Source organism: Boleophthalmus pectinirostris, unplaced genomic scaffold, assembly GCF_026225935.1.
Source record: "Boleophthalmus pectinirostris isolate CB_2022bp ecotype Guang Dong unplaced genomic scaffold, ASM2622593v1 HiC_scaffold_10, whole genome shotgun sequence".
Taxonomy (NCBI): domain Eukaryota; kingdom Metazoa; phylum Chordata; class Actinopteri; order Gobiiformes; family Gobiidae; genus Boleophthalmus; species Boleophthalmus pectinirostris.
This window is the reverse complement of record NW_026570971.1, coordinates 18,349,571-18,371,527: the sequence shown is the minus strand read 5'-3', so window position 1 is coordinate 18,371,527 and position 21,957 is coordinate 18,349,571. Positions and strand designations below refer to the sequence as shown.

The 21,957-nt window shown below is 40.1% G+C and overlaps 1 protein-coding gene across 2 annotated transcripts; it reads right to left on the bottom strand.

Moving 5' to 3' along the window:
• Nucleotides 1-1,832: 1,832 nt before the first annotated feature.
• sertad4 (SERTA domain containing 4) lies at nt 1,833-19,484 on the bottom strand. Of its 2 annotated transcripts, none has more exons than XM_055154555.1 (4): nt 19,015-19,484; nt 5,391-5,563; nt 5,027-5,145; nt 1,833-4,887 (listed from the first exon to the last, which is right to left on the bottom strand). In XM_055154555.1, exons 2-4 carry the CDS (start codon nt 5,542-5,544, stop codon nt 4,069-4,071), a joined length of 1,092 nt encoding a protein of 363 aa, XP_055010530.1. In that variant the 5' UTR covers nt 5,545-5,563; nt 19,015-19,484; the 3' UTR covers nt 1,833-4,068. The 2 variants fall into 2 exon arrangements, with proteins under 2 accessions (XP_055010530.1, XP_055010524.1); XM_055154549.1 differs by lacking the exon at nt 19,015-19,484 and adding an exon at nt 5,974-6,099.
• Nucleotides 19,485-21,957: the final 2,473 nt, after the last annotated feature.

Here is a 21,957-nt window from a genome sequence, read left to right as displayed (position 1 = left end):
TTTAAAAAAAAATCTATCAGCCAAGGACACAAAGTCTCGGTAATGTACTTCTTTTGTGATTGTGATCAAATTGAAATAGTGATCTGACTTTTATATTTTACAAACTTATTCACATCTAAATGAAACAATTAAAAACAGATCATTTTAAACGCATTGGCAGAGGTCTGTGCTCTATAATTGTTGATCTTTCAGTAGCTACATAAAAACCTAAACTCATGATTGTACAGGTTAACAAGTCGTAGAAACACTTCTTTATGCTGTGAAAAGGTTTACTCTCCCCATCTAATTGTCATTCCAACTGCATCATTCAGCGACATCTCTAATATAAAATGATTTCAGTCAAAGTAAGAAACAACAGAGGCATGGGGGCAGAGCGGAGCGGCAGGAGACGCACACCCCCGCGGCACAAGTGTCGTGAAAAAGATGATCTTCCCTCCTCACCTCGCAACAGAGCTGTCAAGATGTTCAGACCTGTGATTTAACCTCCCCACTTCACGCTGTTAGTACATCCTCCCGGCGCATGCACCAGCCCACACACACACACACACACACACACACACACAAACACAGACTATAGGCTAGCACATTACCTGAGCTGCTGCTAGTGCATGACAAAGCTGCATTAGAAATAATACAGTCTGTAGAGTGCATGTTGAGAGCAGAGAAAACATGCATAAATATTGAAAGTGAGGTTTATATTCAACATGTAATAGTGTATGTACAACACTCACACTCAAACGCTCTTCTCACAATAGCTTATGTCATTTAAATGCACTTTCTCTCTCGTTCTTGCCAGCAGTGTCGCTCAGTCTCTCCTTTTCTTTGCAGCAGGAAAACAGCCACCTCAGTCTCTCCATCCTCTTCTCGTCAGAATTAACTGAACTTAACTCTTAATGAAATAGAATCTGCATTGTTTTACTGTAATAAATAGAGAAATATTATTAGTAGTATTAAATAGGCTTACATTATATAGTATAAGTACAGATACTAATATTGAAATTAGCCTTGATTAAAGACAATATCAAATTAAAGTTAAAAAATAAAAGCTTGGATAGTTCCCGTACTGTTTGTTGGTGTAGTAAAGCAGTTTAAATAATGCTAAAAACTGTAGCTGCAAGCTTCAATGTTATTTTTAGCAAGAAATGTTTTATGGCAGCACCAATATGTAGTTTCACGTGATATATATCCTATATGGATGGCAATTTATCAGAACGGAGTCAAAATAAGCCTGTAAATGTCTGGGTCAAGGTTCAATTATAGCACATAAACAATCAAATCAACTTGCAGGAATCACTCCAAATCCTTACTGGAAAGACACTGAAAGCTTGCTCATTTTATTTTATTATAATCTCTATTTGTTCTATGAGAAATGTAAGCATTTCCATGTGTGCTGATACTATCGGCATATTGGCATTCCTGTTGCATGCTCATGTTGTGAAGAGAGTCTTGTTCTACCACGAGAAGTGCAGGGACAAAGAAGTGACAGGCAGAGCACGCAGGAGTGCGGAGGTGACTGCTCTGAGGCTAATGTCACACAGATGAACAACAACTGAGTGGCAAAGTGACACCTGAGAGATATTTGCCAAGTGCAATACACCAACGTGCTGCGCTCCTCTCAACAAGCAACGAGACATCAGGACCCAAGACAATAAGCAGAGTCCACACATGCACTCTGTAACACATAATAGCTCTGTAACACACATCGGCTCTGTAACGCACACTGTAACACACATCCACTCTGTAACACACATCACCTCTGTAACTCTATAACAGGCACACAATGAGGTCAGGAAAAGGTACAAAAGACAAACAGACTACGTATTAGCGACAATTCTTTTACTTTACACTTGTCACAAAACATCACAGAAGTTTTCAGAGCTGACTCGCTCTTTTGTTGCTTTTTTTATAACGACAATGCTTTGTAAATGTTTATTTTTTTTCCCTTAGAAACACCCACTGCTTTGTCCTGAAATGTCTGATAAGCTAATCACAACAGTCTCAGATGCGTGGAAATGAAAAGAAAATGAGTAACTTTATTTGACACTACATTCAGCCTACCTCATTAACTGCTGTAACACTCTAACAGTCTGGAATAGTGTGTAACATGAACCCAACATACCGTGTAGCAGTCTGTGGTAACACTTCAGCTTAATTAGCCTTAATAAAGCATGAATGAAGACTTAATTCATAATGAATAAATAATGATTGAGACCTTCGTTAACTAGTTACTAAGCCTGAATCATTCCTAATAAACTAAGTTCATTATGAATTCAGTATTTTGTCATGCTTCGCCTCCTGACCATTAGTACCATGTTATTAGTCAAGTTGTTGCATTGTACTTAATGAGGTAAGCCTAAAGTGTCACGTGTAGTGTCATATAAAGTGAGACCAAAAACATATAGAAAATGTAAAAACTAATAAAATTAAAATGAAATAAACAAACAATTTGAAGTGTGGAAAATCAAAATACTATTGACTGATATACTCAAGATCAGCTTTGGTTTGGGTGCTAATTAGTGTGAGCAGCCTATTCTTCTGAAGTGCCAAACAAGATACAATGACACACAAGACACCACTTATTACGGCATCAGGACACAAAGGAGCGGGTCTGCAACAACCGCTCATCACGGCCTCATGGAGAATCAGCTCTTGATTGGCTCAGTTATTCATGAAAGAGAAAATGTATGGACAAAATTCACGGCTATGTGAAATGATGTATTTAAATAGCACTGATATTAGAAGTGCTCGTCAAAAGTTGGTAATAGCAAATGAATGTTTATGAAAGCTGACAGTTGTAAGACTATTCCCAATTGCAGCCTTCCCTATGCACTGCACTGTGCAGAGCTGGTAGTGCTAAAACATGCAAGTAAAACAAGTGAGGCATTTGGGCATGAGATCAAATGTGTCACTGAAAACATATAGATGAATTCTGCCTTCATTTTTGAGTCCCGTTTGTCAAGTGCAGTCACTGGGAATGCGAGATAAGCTACAAGAACAGTAAAATGATGCACAATGTTGATCCATTAAAAATAAGGCACTTGTGTTGTTTCTTTAGAGATGTACATTTGTAACATTGATTGTTTTGTCTCAAAATCATTGTGCTATCTTTGCAGCAGTTGAGTGTTGTTGCCTGAGACAGCATAAATACACCCTAAGCATTAGACTATCTGTAAAACGGCTTAAATCAAGTTTAAAGATGCTACATCGTTTGTTCACAACACACATACAAGCACACATTCCTTCATTTTATCAGCTTGTTTAGGGTCCAGAAAGAGACCGGCGCACCAATACAAAGCCTAGATGTGTTTTTTTTTCTGTTTTGTGCTCAACTACTTGAAGTCGTCTTAAAGACAGTGCAAGTTTCAGATGCCTAGATCTACGATCTTATTGAGGATGACCTTTAAATGTTATAATTTTAAACTGTTTCCAGTGCTTAGGTCAAGATGTGCTTTCTACAGAGTCAAATGAAGCTTGAAGCTGTGTGCTATGTAAGGTCTATAAAAATAAAGCTCCCTTGGGATCATAATAAATCATATATAAAGATGGACAGAGTAAGAACCCTTTAAGCCACACCTTGTTGATCCTCAGTTGTTTTGTTTACTACTTTATCTTGAGCCATCTAAAATGTTACAACAAATATATGGCGGTCGAGAAATTGAACCTGTCATCCACGTTGTATACTAGCCTGGCCATTAGACACTCTCACTGTATTCAATACAGAGGAAGTACATCTGGTACCAGTACACTGTGTTTGATTTGCTCTTAACTGTTTTTACCACATTTATAAAAGCGGAGGCTTTGTGATGTGCCATAACCTTAAATGTTGAGTTTGTATGTGCTGCTGCCATGCATCAGGTCAGTTCAATCTGACTCTACTGAAGAGGTACCAGACTAACTTCTCTGTACAGAATAGGTGAAGAGCGAGTGTGTCAGGCCCGTGGGTCTTTGAGCTGTCCATCAGCGTGACAATGGTACGAGCAGGTTACACCGTAACTCTACTGGGCATAGCTTCTTACAACGGAGACATGTTAATGCCATTTTAGACAACTTTCCAGTTTTAATGTGACATTATTGTCTATGAGCTCTTCGGTGCCAAATGCTAACTTTCTGGACCTGTTTTTCTGAAATGTCTGCGTCCTCTTCCTCCTCTTCTTCCTCCTCTTCCTCAATACTGTGTCTCATACAGCTCTCCTCCTCTGTCCTTTTGTGGGTCTGTTTTTTACCTGGTGCAGTCCTAGTCCTTTTTGAACTGGACTTGTTCATTAAAGCAAAGGATGTCCCTGCTTGTTGTCTTTCGTCCCCTTCCTCTTCTTCTCTCTCCTCATCTTCTTCATTTTCTTCCTCCTCTTCCACCTCTTCATCCTCCTCATCGTGATCTTCTACATCAATAGTGAAGCCCAGTTTGCTGTGGTTGGCCAGTTGGAGAAAGGAGGGGGAGTGTGGTGTGGTGGGGCAGGCGGACAGGGCTGCGTCGTACATGGAGAAGGGCAGGTGGAGGTAGTGTCCTGCTGCAGCTGCTGCATAGATACAACAACACGTCTGAGCACAGTCGGGCCGGAGAAAGCCCTGGCCGCGCATCATCCGGTAGCGCTTGCGTTGGGGTGGTCCAGGCTGAGGGGGGAGGCAGATCCTGGGGGGTAAGGTGCCATGGAGAGCTGGGTGGGGCGGACTGGAGCTGGGAGGGAGGACACAGGGCCCGGCGGCTAACGCGGGGTTAGGGGGGAAACACCAGTCTGTGCTCTGGAGCAGGATCTCAGCTCGCAGACGCCGCAGGAGGTTATTGACGAGAACTGAGCGGCGCAGAAAGGCCTCAGGATCATCAATAAATCTCATCTTCTCAACTGAGAGTCGGAGCACATGGGCCCTCTCCTCCAGTACTGGAGCAACCTGTAAAAGAACAGCCGCTCGTGAGTTTGTTTTACAAAAGTGCACTACTGTCACTTAGTTTAGGTTGAGAAAATAAAATCATAGTGCCTTTTTTTATCATTTTACACAGAATATAAAGCAGTCTTCACTGAATACTTACAGTCTGGCAGTATGTTCGAAATCTGAAAGGAGCTTCATCTTCATCATCAATAAACTTCCTCTTAAAGTAAGCGATTCTTGACAAAGAAACGTGATCAGGAACTCGCCTACAATGTGGCTCTAAGAGAAAGACAAGACAACACTGTGTAAAAGCACAGAACACAAACACAAAATACTAAACAGCTTCGTTTGGCATGTTAGCACTATGCGCTCTCACACATGCTGTTAACCTGCTAGCTTGTTTATTTCCTGATTGCACTTCACCAGGAGCACCTGCTGCTACATCACATCTTACACTCATGTGCACCTATTGCACTTCCAGTACAAATATCCAAGTGAACATCTGTGATGGGGTGTGCACACACCTCGTGTAAACGGCTCCTCTGAGCTGCACGGCAGGGAGGAGTTTGACAGGCAGCTCTTGGGACAGCGCTCTGATTCCCAGATCTGCTGCAGTGTGGAGAGAGGAGGGTCTCCTTCTGGATCCAAAAAGGGATTCATGGACAAGACAAGGGTCATCTCTTCCACTGATATCAACCTGAAAACAGAAAAACATGAAATCAAGTCAGTCATTCTTAGTTTAGTAAACTATATGGTGTAATGTTACTGTTCATAACCAGAAATAAACAAAAATCTGCTACTGTGTTCAGAATAAAAAGCTGAAACCAAATTCCCAAAAATGCCTTTAAAAGGAAACAAAATACAATATCCTAACCTCCCTGATTATTATTTACATTTGTCTATAAGTGTTAACAAGCAGGTTATCTGTGCCACAGTGAAGGCATTGGTGTTTAGCGGAGGAGTAAGCAGCTTCTGTTGTGCCAAGCTGCCTGACAAATCTAAATGACAATAAGAGCGCACAAAAAAATTGGCAGATGGCTGGCAACACTGAGATACGCTTGGTACTGTAACAAGTAGGACACAGATGGAGAGATGACACCCACTCACACCATGAATTCCCTATTGATTAGGCGCTAGGAGAGTTAGTGAGATGTTTGACACCAATTTGTTCAGTGAAATGAATCCCACACACTGAACTGCACTGGGAAGCTGTGTCAACAGCGTGGTAATCTAAGAAGCAACGGAGATGTGTGCAGAGCCAGCCAGAGGAGCGCACAAAGCAAACAACAACGGGGAAGGTGTGTGGCAGGTGCATTTGTGAGACTGAAAAGATTATTTGGGGTTCATTACTGGCAGTGCCTGAAAAGTTCAAAACTCAAATAATATACAATTAATAATGTTTCACAATCTCCCAGGCTTTTTACACTCCTTGTATTTTCTGTAGTACAAACTAAGTACTTTTAGTAAAATATCTCAAAATAATAAAAAATAACATTTGTTTTTATGAAAACAATGCTTAGTAGCGCTTTGAGCAAATCTATGTCTGGTGAATATGGACATAAACATCAGCACTCCCCAAAGATTTCCTTCTTTTTTCTAAGACATCCATTCTCATCTGAAACTGTTCAAAGGGCAATGCCATAGTGTTCAAGAAATGTCATTAGGGTACTACTAGAAGACTACATTTAAACACAAAAATGTTATGTACATGTTATGTAAAGACCCACATCAAGACCTGAGTTCCTGTTACAAAAAATGTCTGCCCCTGCAATAGCTCTTAATGGATTACAACACGCTCACATACAGATTAAAAGTTTAAAACAGAGCCTAACTCCTGGAGTTTTTGATGGCGATGCAGCACTTGGACATAAAAATTTAAGAGACAACAAACGTCACAAGAACACATTTTGAAATGCAATATATTGCTGAAGAAAACACTGATGACAATATTTAAATCAATCCATAAAGAAGAATTATCCACAAAAATATTATGAATATAAAACTACAATATTCTTAAAAAAACATGAGCTGTAATAAATAACAGAATGACACTTAATTAGTTTGGATCTGTAATGAGTCACAGAGGTGAGTCAACCTTCTTCAACTCAAATCTCAATGTAGAAAAGAAAAATAACAAAAATGTTCCCACTAGTTCAAAGAAAAAGTCCCTGTGATAAATATTATATATAACAATATAAAATATATGGTTCTATCTGACATATATTGAATGGTAAGTCGATATAGTATTTATTGTGACAGACAAACAAATGTCAGTTATGCAAAGTAACCCCTTCACTGTGTGCTCAAAGTTACATCCATTGTTGCTACTTGCAGTGGACCATATTGTGCGAGCCTGGAGCGTATCTCTTTGTGCTTCAGAAGACGCAGGTGAAGCACTTTGATCACACTGAATACCTGTCATTTTGTTCTCTGTTCTTCCTCCCTTCATGCAGGATTCACAAGCAGCTGTTGGAGGTGTCACTAGCCAGACCTTGTTGTCACCACTGCACCCCTTCAAAGTCTCTGCACCCCACCTCCCCTCCCCATCCTCACCCATCAGCCTCACCCCTGGAGGGCAGCTGATTAAAATGTCCGCTTCAATAAGCTCCCGGCTCTACGCCACTGAACACTTTCATTTCTGCGTGATGCCTTTTCCACTGTTTGCGTTTAACTGACTATTCACACACACCTTAAGCTGTTGGAAGATCATGTCAGACACTGGTGCTTCTACATAAACCTCAGGAAGGAATGGATTACATTTTAGACGAGGTTATGACTTTGGGCAGTCTTATCAGTATTCAATGAATTTTGGTGTTTGCAAATTTTCTATAGGCCCAGCATTTTCCATGCATGTATACATGATTATAATTTCATACTCTGGGCTAATTTTATTGTTAGTTCTAAGTACTGTTTATCCTCATGCTCTAAATGCAGACAGTGTTGATAATCACATAATAATTACACTAATTAGAAACAGGGCTCTGTAATTCCACAGACAACCACTGCAGTAAAGGAAACAGCAACTAGCACTTAGTCAGAAATATAATAGATGTTACAGCGCTGCAATTTTATATTAGGTATGAAAATAAGAATTTCATAAAACACTGATTGCCTCTTCATAAATTTTTTATTTAATAGAGAAAATTCAAAGATTATTTAGCCACAGCCTGCGCTCATGCATTATATCTTAGGCTAAAAATATGGCAGGATGTTTACACAATTATCCAGCATCTTTATATCCCAGGTAAATACTTTCTGAATTACAAAAGTGAAAAGTTTATTTGTGAATGTTGGCGTAAATGCATGAGCCCTGCTATGAATGTTAAAATATAGGCCACAGAAGCAAGATAAAAGTCAGTATATGCTCCAAAAAATGCATATTGGATCATCCAGATATTAATAGGTTATTGATCTAAAGGCAGGTATTAAAATAAAAAGATGTGCATTTTGGGAAATGATTCAGGAATATTTGTCTCCTTTACAAAATCTTGCTCAACAATGGGATGCCAATACACTGAGATCTTGGCTGAGGTTAAAAAAGCCTTGACTGATGCACTAGAGGCTGCCCTTGGATGTGGGTAGGGTCCCTCTCTAATGCTGGAAGAGCAGATGCTGGATCCTTGTGCGTCAGAGGCGACACATGTCTACTGTAGCTCCAGGCCAATGGCGGCAGACACACAGAGAATCAGTGATTTGGAGGGAGAATGAGCAGACTTACTTTAGTGTTACATCAGGGACTCTTCACCATGTTATTACACCATGTTGGACCTAAATTCCTCCACTGAGCGCTCCCCCGCCAAGGACCACCAACAAGGGCCAATTATGTCAGTGCCACAGAGCGCTAGTGCCACGCTTAATTAGCAGCTCCGACCCCGCTGCCTCCCCCCTGAGCTGCCTCTTTCCCTCTCCTCTCTTCTCCATCACCTCCTCTCGCTGCGTTGTTTGTCGCGTTTGCTCGGGCACAAAGAAACAAGCATGCCATCGCTCCCCGGTGCCCTCCCTAGGGTCCTCCATCTCGACAGCCCAACCCCTCCTCTGCCTTTCATCCCTGCTAGTCTCAATCTCTCTCTCTCCCTCTCTCTCTCCTCTCTGTGACATCCTTTCAGTGGCGGTCACAGTTGACAGCTCTCTGAACCAGGGGCTGAGGAGAGAGAAAAAAATTACAATAAGGATAGCGACAGAGCAGCTTCCCCGCATGTACAGCAATACTTCTTGTTCTTCAAAGAAAATGAGGAGGAGGCAGCGGAGGGGAAAGAGAGAGAGAAATAAAAACAAAAGGCCGAGGTGCAGAGGAAAAGCTCCTGGGGGGATATCATTCCTCTGTTAGATGCTGCTGTCTGCATGTGGTGGGAATGTGAGTGTGATTGAGAATACAAGCTGTGTGTTATCGAGGTGTTAAGTAGAAAGGGTTCAACTCGAACAAGGTGAGAGATTTTTATGAGGATTCTGACCTTGGACAAACGTATAAAAGGTATGTCCGTACCACAAAACAGCAGTTACACCACTACTGATATCTTCACATTAGGTATTTGTGCACTGTGATGTTTTTCTCCAATATTTATACTGCTTTGCAAAGTCTTCCAATTGCAAAACAAATTATTTACCTAGAAATGTGAGAGAGAATCCAAGCAACACAAATTAACCCAATGAATTATGAATAGGGATGTAACGATATCCAAATCTAACAGTACGATATTATCCCGATATGCATGTCACTGTATGATATTTATTGTGTTATTTTGGAGAGGCTTATATAATTGTAAATAGGAAACTTTTTTGCTTTTAAAATACCTTAACAAGATTTTGGTGTGAATTATTTCCATCATAATCCCAAAAATTCAAGTAATAAACATATTTCTTCATATCGTCTGCACTGAAATGAATCATGGGATATGTAGTTCCTGATGTTCATAAGCTGTTGCTTCTATAAAACCATGTATTTAAGCAAAGGAACTTGTGATTTGATATATTGTCACAGCCCTCGATATTATTGTGAGACTTTTCACGATACAATATTTTGGTTATTGTTACATCTCTAATTATGATCTGATGAAAGTTAAATTTGCATATTTGGTACTAGGTAGATATAGTGGATAAATCAAATAATATGCGTATTTTACAGTAGCCCAATTCATAAGCCGATTTGACCTCACAGCATTAGGGTTCATTCGCTTGACGGGAGGCAGGTACTTTTTTTATTTAACCAATTGCTGCTATTTGGTCGAGATGTTTGTAATGCGCTGCTAACGGGGCTAACTGGTATATTAAGTTTTACCCAAAATCCCGTAGGATGAAGAGCAATACCGTCTTTCCCGTTGATAAAATTCACCAAACATTCTCTTTGTTCCGACTTTAAATCCTCAATCTCGTTGCCAACACAGAATGTATGGCTCTTCACTGATTATCTTTTGCCCGATCTTGCACTTCCGAGGTTTCTGCAAACCATCTAGTGTATTGTGATTCCTGACCTAGTCACTGGAGAGAAATGAAATTGAGAGGAGACACTAGGTGGCACCAGCCTGGCTAATTTTACAGCGCTGAGTTGATTTTAAAAGTATGTTATGTTAAATGATGTATTTTAGGATTTAGTTTCTGTGTTCAGTTGAGTTTAGTTTTTACTGTCTTTGTCATTCTACAAAAATTGTCATTTAAAAAATCTATACAGACTTTACCCCTGAACTAATAGTCCCTAAATTTGACTCCTGCGCTGGTCTCTGTATTATAAAGAAATATAATATAATACATCAGTTCTTTCAAAATTCCTCCTGTTAAAATGCACACATTAACCCTCTAAAAAGCAAAGCTAACACTCCATTGGTAGTTTTCATATCATTTCCTTTTGCCATTTCGAGCCGTGTCACACCTTGAAACCACTAATTGCTGCATGCTTTGGTGTAAAAGACAGTTTCATCTCTTTGTTTAGTCCTCTGGCTTCACTCTTATCAGGCGCACTCGCAGATTCACTACCTCTGTCTGACTCCTTTTCATTACCGCCTTTTGATGATGAGCAGTTAATTGCAGAGCGAGGGCACTAGACAAGCGGAGGGCGCGGGGAAGAGGGAGGGATAGAGTCGGCGAGGGGAAGGGAAGATAAGTGCCCGAGGAGCCTTGTCAAGAGCAGAGACAGATCACCCGCGGGGATGATTTCTGCTGCTGTGATTGACTCACTCCCTCCAGAGCAGAGAGACAACGCACGGATCGTAGTGTCCTGAAAGATGTGGGGAGCGAAGTCAACCCAGGCCACCGCAGTAAACTCATCTGCTCCCAGTGTACGGCTGATGTAAGACCACACTGTAGAGTCAAGACAAGAGAGTTGTTTTGTGTCCTAAAAACATTTGCTCAAAGAGAAAGTGACAAAATAATGTGTTTTTTAACAGATTGATCTTTTGTTTGCATTCATCTTGCCTCACAACGGGAGATATCACAGTGGCAGAATTACTCTCCAAGGACGTAAAACTGAAAACACTTGCCACCTGCTTTTTACAAGTAACAAAACAAAGCAGCACCATCTACTTTAGGTTATTTTATCAATCCGGCCAAGGCCTATGTAGAACAAATCTGCAAAAAAATAATAGAAATCCCAGTTGCCAAAATGTGCTCTCCTCATTTCCTTTAGATGAATAAAGTAGCTGCTCACATATTCACTGTGTCTATCGCAAACAAGACACCAGTTATTAGCGCAGAAGATAATACACTTTCATTCAACTACACAGAATTGAATTCAGAATCTCACAAAGACAGTCTTTTCCAAATGGGTTATGTTTTTGCTCGCTCTGCTGCAAAACTTCATTCAAAAAGTAGGATTTGTTGTGTGCAAACAAAATATCCTCGAAAGGTTTGCCAATCTAAATGCTAGGTGAAACTGTGAAGAAGATTCTGTAGCTTTTATGTGCACTTTTAAAACTAAAATATGCCTATTCTAACTCTGACCTCTTTTGATATACATTGTAAATTGAAGCTTGGTTCTAAAAATAATGTTTATTTTGCGTTGATACAATATCTTTGAGTAAAAATGTGACTGTTTTGGCTTTTGGAAGTACTGGTAGTGTTGGATACTAATACCAGGTCGGCTGTTGAGTTCAAGCAGAAAGAGCACTTTGGCTCAAGGCAAGAAAGATTATACTTTAAATATTCATCAAATCAGCGCCTGAAAAAGTCTAACCTATTGAATGAAAAGGCACTACATTGGGTCCCACAGTCTCAGAGGAGGGCTCCTTGACTTCCTCTTCCATTACAGGGTTCACTTGGCGGGTTTTGTGTAAAATATTCATGAACTGTAACCTCAAACTGTAATATTTCCAAAAGTTCTGTATAAATAGTCAGAATTAGACTTGCTAATCATATCATCAACATCTTAAATCACAAGCGTGCCGTAAGTGGCTCCTAAAGATGAGTGGTTTGTTATTCGTACAGTAAAACCACCATTTTTGTCTCTAAGGTTGTGCCAGAAAATCTCATTTCTCTGCACAATATAATGAATCTGCCAACACCAGAACTACTTGAATTTATTTCTGCAAAATGTTCCAAACCAGTTTTATGGGCACTTAATATTTCAAAAGTAGAGTTTTCCCGGCCATGTGTAAATAAGTAGGTTAGCCTTAAAGGGCATTTCTCCTTGGGGAAGTTCTAAGTGTATATAATCATATGTGGCTTACTGCTTGGTTACACAGAGCCTTTAATCAAAACCATTTTAAAGACAGTGTTGTTCGAGCCAGAGCTGAGGGGAGATTTTATTTGTTCAGCGACTCGGGGGAGCAAGAGCCATGTCTCTAATAAACTTTGTGCTCTCCCTCAATAGATTTTTGTGCACGGCCTCAAGAATGCTAATGGATCCAGCATGTGGCGTTGTATGGGAGCCCTATCTGTGATGTGTTTATGTGTTTACTCGCTGCACTTTCTGCCAGGTTTCTGCGAGTGTTTGGGAGCCACAGGGGGAACACAGTCAAGGCTGAGGTTTTCACATCAACACGGAGGAGTTCTCAAGCATGACAAATGACTGCAATTGTTAACAAATATTTTGAGAAAGGGTCGTTTGCTCCAACAAATTTATAAATGATGCAAGATAACATTGTTGTTGGTAAAGCAGGTTGTTATAAAATGTCTATGAGCCATGCTTGTAACATATGTTTTAGAGACTAACGCACTAACAAAAGTATTCACCAGAGACTATTTTTAGTTTTAATGGAATACAGATAATTGTAAATGTACAATTACAGTACACTAAAAATCCCTCTAAAAGAATAATGCCATATGGAAGCTGAACATTAGTTTTTTAATGCTATTGTAGTAATACAATAGGTTAGAGGTGGGCAATAATTTGAATTAAATGATTGTCAGTCAAATGTCAAATTGTCAATTATTGGGTCATTTAATCAAGGGGTCTACAGCCTCTGTCAGAAAAATCAGAAAAAGCATCTGATTTGGAGCTGTGTTCAGACTTTGAAGAAATAAAAGACTTTTTGGGGGTAAATGGGAATGATTAAAAGTGTCTTGATTAAGTTCATGAAATAAACACTTGATTTTGTTTTGTTAAAATAGAATCAAAAATCGAGACTGGGATCATTTTGAGTAAAAAAACAAATGCGATTTTTTTTTTTCATATGTCCAAGCCTCACAATAGGTAATCTATAGTCTAATCTAGCACGTGTATCAGTTATAGACTCGCACTAATCCAAACACATGGGCCCTTGACAGCAGCTTGCACACTGAGTGTTTTCAGACGTCTCTGTTGTCAGCCGCTGTGAGCTACTGTGTGTCACTACATGTCCCTGTGCAGTCCAGGTGTGTTGTGGACCTGCTCAGTCTGATCCGTCGCTCACACTGAGCGAGAGAGAGAGACAGCACAGTCCTGATCGGCCCTGACACTGTGACAGTCATTTCCACACTCAGCTCCCTGACATGTCCTGCAGTTTGAGCTTCCCCTGGGATACTTCAGAAAAGGCATCTGTGTGTACAATGGAACTGCAAGGCTAAATCTGATGTTATTTTGTAGGCCTGTCAAAATAATTAGTTACTCTATCATCTTCAATATGTGTTAGATGGAACAATACTTTTTGCGTGTCAGCATTTATTGCGTGTACTTTTTCTTTGTACTTATAAAAAAATGTCACTTGAGCTTTTATGCAACTTCTGTGACTCATTACAGATATACACTTAGTACTGTGTGTTTTTAACCATATTTTTGGAGGATAATTGTACTTAATAATTTGCATAAATTAGTGTCAACGTTATTGTTTAAAATGTGTTATCGTGACAGGATGATTATTTAGTTCTGATATTAATATTGGTCTTTTATTGTTTGATAAATGTATGCAAATATTGCTTTGAATTTCAATCTGGGTTACATCGTTAGACCATTGTTTTGTGAATTACTTTCCTCAAAAATGTAATTTGAATGATTTTAACTGATGGAGTGTTAACATTTTGGACTACAATGCATTTGCACTTTTTTTTTTAACCTCTCTGGCCTCTTTTATGAAAGTTATTTCTATTTTAGACAGATGCACATGGCTTTGAAGTTAATACTAAATATATGTTTGTTTTTAAAAAAAGCATTGGCTCAAAATTCCTCTTTGAAAATAGTGTACCAGAATGATTTATAGAAGGTAAAGGCCTGCATAGGACTGTCTGAACATAGTCTGAACAGTTGTAATATATGTATTCAGTGCGTGGTATGTCCTTGTGGCTGCTTATCGACAGACGGCACTATATCAAAGGCTACAAATAAAGCCTGATAATACATTCCATCCCTCCTCAGTCAGATGGTCTGGATCAGAAACAGCATTTGAAGATCATTCGAAGTGAGAAGTCTGAGCCAGGCTATCAATATGGCTGCTGGCGTGCATGTGGAGAGCGCTGCCACGAGAGGCTCAAGCACACAGCCAGACAGAGCACATAGAGAATAGATAATAGCTATTACCACGTCAAGATCTCCTTCAGAGGGCCGGCAACGCTGCACTGAACGTCATGAATCAAAAACAAGTCTTTGAAAAAACAAGCAATTAGCCCCCCGCTAGCATCGCTCCGGACCAGCCGCGAAGCACTAGAGCCTCAAACAGGCTTTATGAGAGATGATAACAAGGATACATCAATACACTCCCACCACTGTTTAGACTGTAATGGGGAGCACATTCATAAATGTTGCAATATTTTAACTACTGCTGTAATAACAAAAGTACAAGATAAACTCTATGGTATTTCTGTTGTGTTTTAAAAGTACGCTAAGGAACTTCTCAGGTGGAGCGTCCGTCACCTGCTTGTTGACTTTACAGAGATGTTATTGCTTTGCCTTGCATGTTGCTCAGTGTTATGGCTTTGGAATTATTTTTCTCCACACAGACACGCAGTTGGACAAGTTACAAGTTAGATCTGTGGAGTGGCTATCCCATTCTGAGTAAGAATGCATGTTTTTCTAAGGATATTTGAGCTACAGGGGATTTTTTGTGACTAAAACTAGACAATAGAATGTTAAAGTTGTTATTGCCTTGATTAGGACTCAGGCTATTTGAGGTCATATGTTCTGTCTTTAATGAGACACAGGCCCTTGTATCTTCCAGTTCACTAATAGCTGGTTCCGTTAGTGACCGTTTGTGGTTGCAGTTAATATAAAATCCATTCAAATATTCCAGAGTTCAGACAGTGTTCTGGATCCACACCAGAAAGTAATCACAAAAACAGACGCTCCCATGGGCTGTTGGATTCAGGGCTGCCAGAGAGAAGGCAAGAGGAAAAAGCGTATTTAGTGCTGGCTAGGTCTGTTTACTGGGATAACAGTACAATTACAACAAACATCAATTGTATGTTAGGGTGAAGTCATTTAAACTGCCAAAATATTGCTAAATATCGATGTTGTGGAATAGACACAAACTATTTCTTGTTTCACCAAAGTGTAAATACTTTTAGGATATTAACTGTATTTTTATTTTACATTTGAAATCCATATATTTGACTTTTTCTCTTTGGCATGCTCTGTTACTTATTTGAATCTACAGACATGTCACTTTGCCAGCAGGTTCCACAGTATGACATTAAACTTTAAACTTAGATCTGTGGAGGGTGCTCCCAATCAGAATGCTTGTTTCCAAGGCATTTTCCATCAATAGAAACATCAGTGATTGAATAAATTTAAGATTGATGAGTTTAATGCTATACTGTGGAGAATTTAAGGTAAAGTAATAGACAGACCCCCCACTAGAAAAGTTACCCTTTGCACCTTTAAGTCATTATTTTGAGTCACTTTTTTGTTCCTTTAACACAATTTCGTACGTTTTTTTTTTTTGCACTGAACAACACTGCAATGAACAAATGATCTCAAACGGGGTAATGTGAGAGTGTTGTAATTCAAAAATAGCCACTTGCACCATGACGCATCGGCCTGTGTTCCTCTGCCGCTGCATCTCACATTGTGTTAGTGGCAGCCCGCAGCCTGTCAGGAGTGATCAGCGCAGCGTGTGCTGGGCGGAGGGTCGTCATGGCGGCGGTGGCGTGACTGCGCTGAGTTCAGGGGCCTCGGGAGTCTCAGCGCTGACACATGTGCTGTGACAGGGAGGCTGCATTAGCCACAATCTGAGGACAGCTTGTTTGGGCTGCGAGGGTTAACAGGCCATGGCTCTGTGTGTAAGGCAATGGTCTACTACCACAGGGGACATGCTCGAGACACAGGGCATCCATAAAAAGTACTTCATTACAGCAAGGGTGGTTTATACAGAGGACAGAGGACCTGAGAGTATGATATGACATCAGATGACGTGTACAGGCTGTATGTGCACAGTTAAGCTTCAATATGACAGGGGGGGTTTAAAAGGGTTTAATGACTGTTTTTCAGTTTATTTGGGCAGCCAAGACTACACACTTTTCCAATTATACTTTAGTGTTAGAGTCAGGGATGAGGTCTTACCTCCTCGAGTTACAAATGGCTAATCCACCTGCCAATCAGGCCAATCAGAGAAATGCAAGTCCTCTAAGTAAAGATAAACACAACAGCTTACCAAAAAAAGGATTTAGAAATTTGATTCAGAAAAGACACAGACTTCTGCCGAATCCAAAGTCAAGCACAAAACGCAGTTAAACTGAGGTAAGAGTTACATACATTTCATAATGAGTAATATGTTTTTTTTTTCAAATGGAAATGTCTAAAGTTCCACCAATGAGATACTAGCTACAAATAAGTCTGTGATTGGAAAAAACTTGACGGAGAAATGATCTGCTGTGGGCCTGGTCCCAGCGTTGTTCCTGACATAACTTTATATGGTTTGGATTGACCGCATCTGCTTCACATCACAATATAAACAATGACAGTGGGGATTATCCAATTAATAAAATGTAACAAATTGTCAAAGAAGTTTAACTTATAGGTTCTGACATTTGTTCTGTGATGTAATTCTACATATTTATTTACACATTTACTTAGTCATTGGTATTGAAAAATAATAATTTTCTTCACACCAAGTAAACACGGTGGACACATCTGCTCAAAGCACCAAAGAGCAGAATTTCACAGTGTTTTTGAGGTGAATCATGAGGCGGTTGTTGTAAAACCATCGTGTCACACCTTCCATGTGTGTCCGCCTGCTTCTCAGGTTGCCCACCTCTGAGCTGAGTCTTTCTTTAGCACAAAAGCGCATTCATGATCGGGAGGTATTGCCACTGCTGAGGGAAAAAGAAGTCTGGGGCTACACCCTGCAGTAACAGTCATACCGCTCAACTTGTCTTGGCCTGAGACCTTTTCACACAAACGCAGCAAAGAAAGAGAACAGACAAAGGCAATGCGACAGAAGCCGGCCTATATTTCAGTAACTGTCAACACCGCTGTCATGGCATTTCGTTCTTTTCCACCTACCTTTTGAGCACTGTTGGTAAATTGCAGATAATTACATGTGTGCGTAGGAACAACACTCTTTAAGTAGTGTCACTTTTATAGCCCGCCGTCTGTTGTCGTGGTTGCCTTTTAAAATGCATTGAATCTGCTTACATCTTCGCCATAAGAGCTGTGTTTTGAAATGCCGCTCCAGATGTGAGAGTGCACCCCCGCTGTGGGAGATGAATGGCTGAGGGGGGCTGCGGGCTACCTACAGGTTCAGATCCCTAATGAGCACAAGAGTGTGTTGGGAGCACGATATGATTGATAGTGGCGCGACCGAGGGAGGGAAATAGAGGAAAATGCAGCAAGTGCTTTTGATAAAGAGCAGGGCGAGGGAGTGGGGGGCTGGCAGGAGGTAAAGAAACGAAATCTGGCATCGGACGTCCAAGATTAGGTGCCAAGAACTGGTCCACAAAGCAGAGCCAGAGAGAGAAAGAGAGAGCACTTCTTGTCAGTTTAATGCTTGCCTGATGTTCCTCCCTGTTGCATACTCCACATTACACACTTCTCCCTCTAAGGAAAATAAATAGCAAAGGTGGAATTCTTGGCAAGTGACTCCGGATGTTGTTGGCAGTTAGCGGCGTTACCAGCCGCTCTGAGCTTTAGGACTGTGTCTCTTACCAGATAAATAAAGAATTCAGAGTGCTGGTTGGGTGTCCATGTACAGCTTGGCAGTGTTTTTCACAAAATATCCTCTCTGGAAGCTGAAAGAGTAAGCGGTCCACTCAGAGCCGAGCAGATACAGTGACACTAAGTCGAAGAAACCACAAAAAATGACATCAAGGAGAAGGAATTACAACTGCAGCGTAGGAAAGCGGCTAAATCTTATTGCTTTCAGAAGGCAGTGGTAATTTGCAGCCGAGAGCCATTCCTCCAGAATAATGAAGAGAGGCTGGACAGATGCCAAGAGGGTGGCTGGTTATGTCAGCCTGCATAATGTGTTAGAACAAGGTCTCTGTCATGTCACTGTAGTGGGCTATTGACTGTGCTCAAGTCCAATAATCCCTGTATTACGAGCTATCAATCCACCACAAGATATAATTACTTCCTTATACAGAGTTATTCCACATATGGAGACGTTTTTCAGTAGGCTAATCCAAGCTATGAAGGTTAAAGTTTATATTAGTGCAAACAAAGCCTACCATATGTTTAGCCTACTTGGTCAGGTCAGCCATTTCCAAAAGCGTTTAGCCAAATAGAAGCACTATGTCAGAAAATGTAAATAACTGACACTGATTTGAACTTTTTTAGAGAATTTAGAGTAGTTTTGTGCTCATCGTGGCTCTTACCTGACTTGGATTGTCTTGACCTCGTCCTCGGCTCCACTCTCGCCTTCTGAAATCCAAGTGCACTGTTTAGGGGAAAAAAAGGGAAAAGAAAAAAAAAAAAAAACTCCTAAATAAACAGTGAGTCCTCCGCTGGTTTCCCTCCGGTCTAAAATTAGTCAAGTCACAGATCGACGAAGCGCTACGGTGCTTTAAACACTACTTATGTAATTACTGGTTAAATCGCTAATTGTCTAATGATTGAGCGCGAGCGGCTCCCTCCTCTTCGTAACCGCGCGAAACACTGAAACATCCCGCGCGCTTTGCTTTGACTCTGGGAGGGAGAAGAGATAAAGAAAGAAAGAAGTGCAGCTTTTGTTTATCTTGTCCCCAGCGGTCGGGAGGAGAGGCGGGCGAGCTGCCGGTGTGCGCGGTAGTCCATTCGCGGGGGTTTGTCGTGTGCGTACGGGGGCTGGGAGCTGCTCGCGGTGTCGTGGCGGGGTTGACAGATGAAATGAATGTGCGGCGATGAAAACAACAGCAGCGGCGCAGCTCCATCCTCCAACTACTGCCGCGGCGTTCAGGGCGGCTCGGGAATTCGCTTCACCCCCGAGTCTGTGCAACTTCTCGTATGCTATTTCAAAGCAAAACGCAACGAGATTTCAGTTTTCTGTCATGAAACGCTGCTTTAACTGCTTAACATTGCAACATCAGTGAATAAAATATAAAAAAAATCTTTAAAACTAACTTGACCCGAATTTAAAAATAAAAAAAACTGGGAGATCTAAATTTTTCGGTTCTTTGTAATAATAAATTGTCAAACGAGTGCTGAATTAAGATTTTAAAAAAGACCACTCGTGATTAACGTGTGAGTAAGTATAATCACATTTTTTGTTTTCATTATCATTATTAAGCACCTTTTCTGTAGTTTTTGTTTAAACAAAATACAATGTATGCCTCTCTTTAATGTTCCAAGTGCTTTACATTGCAACATCAGTGAATGCAAATATATATATATTAAAAAAAAATCTTTAAAACTAAGGTGACCAGAATTTAAAAATAAAAAAAACTGGGACATTCCCGGTTTTTTGGTGCTTGGTCAAAAATTGTCAAACGAGTGTGTAATTAAAGAAACTTGTTACTCATTATAGTCACATTTTCTTTGTGTTTTGGTCATTTTTAAGCAGTTTGTCTGTATTTTATCGAAACAAATTACAATGTATGCCTTTCTTTAATGTTGGCAGGTCAAAAATAGGGACACCTGGGACATTTCTTGTATAAAACTGGGACAAACATAAATGGTTTTGGATGAATCTGCTGGGACAGGGGATACACTAGGGCTCAAAACTGGGACTGTCCCGGGTAAATGGGGACGTCCTTTTCTATATCTGAATTGAATTACTTACCCATAATGAAAATTAACTAGACTGTAACTGTAAAAAAAAAATAATAATAATAATAATTAACCACAGTTGTGATTTAGCCTACAATGTATGCTATAAGGTAATTAGTTCATCCAAAATTATTATTATTATTATTATTATTATTATTATTATTATTATTATTATTATTATTATCTGTAAATTGCTTGTTATTACCACTTGAAACTAAAATCCGTGTCATCAGCATGCTCTGAACTAAAATGTCCCACTGCCCTTGGACGCATCCTCTTATTTCCACACTTATTTTAGACCAGTTGTGTGTTGGAGATCGGGCTCTGCAGGGATGTGACCGACAAAAGAGGGGAGGGAGGGAGCGAGCCCCGATCATCTGTTCTGCATTTCCCCTTTGATTCAGCAGCAGCCACTGAATCTTATTTTCCAGCTCCACTCCCCCCTAAGCGTTTTGTCCTGTGCTCAACAAAGGAATGTGCTGCACAATATCTGTCTGATTGTAAACGCCTGCTCCAAGCTTCTCTTTGTCCATCCTTAGACATAGGTTATAGAAGGCGACCTAATTACTGTATATATCTGTAAGTCACTCTATGCTGAGCAAATCCATAGGCAAATTACATCTTGCATTATTTACCCGTTTACAACACACAACATACCTTTGCAGTGCATGGCTACACATCACCAGATGGTAGAATAACAGCCAATGACATGCACTGCCAATTGTCACTTCAGGGAATCGGTGCTTCCAGCCACTCTTGGCATCCCTCCTATACAATTACTCAGTTACACATCCAGCTTTGGAACACTTGAAGTAAATACAATACTTGCTCCACCTGTTGGTTGTGATTTGGAAATGCAACGTTGAGCATTCTCATGTGATTTCTAAGTCTGTTTTGGACAAGAGGGCAAGATTAATCTAATAAAATACATAATAGATTTCTATAGGATAACTGTTGCTTTAAATCATCATATTTTAGTAGCATTTTGGATCACTCTTCCGTTTAAAATACTACCGTTCAGAGGTGAAACCAAGTTGTCGTTTTGTAAGTCTCAAGTAAGTCTCAAGTCTTTGACCTCAAGTTCGAGTCAAATCCCAAGTCAAATACAGGCAAGTCCAAATCAAGTCCAAGTCGTCTGCTTTGAGCTTCAAGTCATTTCAAGTCTTTAAACCAAAGTACCAAATACAGCTTAGATTTTTGCAATTTATGACTTTTAAGATAAATTGTACTTAAAAAGTCATAGTATATTTATATGTGAGTATTTATAAAGTTTATAAGAGTTGTAGAATTGTAAATTGTAAAAAGTCCCAAATCACTGACCTTCAAGTTCAAGTCTTAGTCCATTTTATCAAGTCAAGTCTCAAGTCCTAAAAATAGTGACTCAAGCCTGACTTGAGTCCAAGTCACGACTTGCAAGTCCCACCTCTGCCACCGCTACCCCAGGCTGGATTGCACAAACAGCTGAAATACTCCTAATTGTATGTGAGAAACTAATAATGAGGCAAAACTTGATTTGATTTGATCTTTTATAAGCAATATCATCACATATAAATTCTTTTCATCATAAAGACTTT

What these genes read in the sequence shown, in the direction of transcription:
- sertad4 (XM_055154549.1), bottom strand. An exon ending in AGAGGAGCCGTTTACACGAG is followed by an intron (nt 5,146 to 5,390) that starts GTGTGTGCACAC and finishes TCTTTCTCTTAG; the next exon opens with AGCCACATTGTAGGCGAGTT. An exon ending in TTCGAACATACTGCCAGACT is followed by an intron (nt 4,888 to 5,026) that starts GTAAGTATTCAG and finishes GTTCTTTTACAG; the next exon opens with GTTGCTCCAGTACTGGAGGA.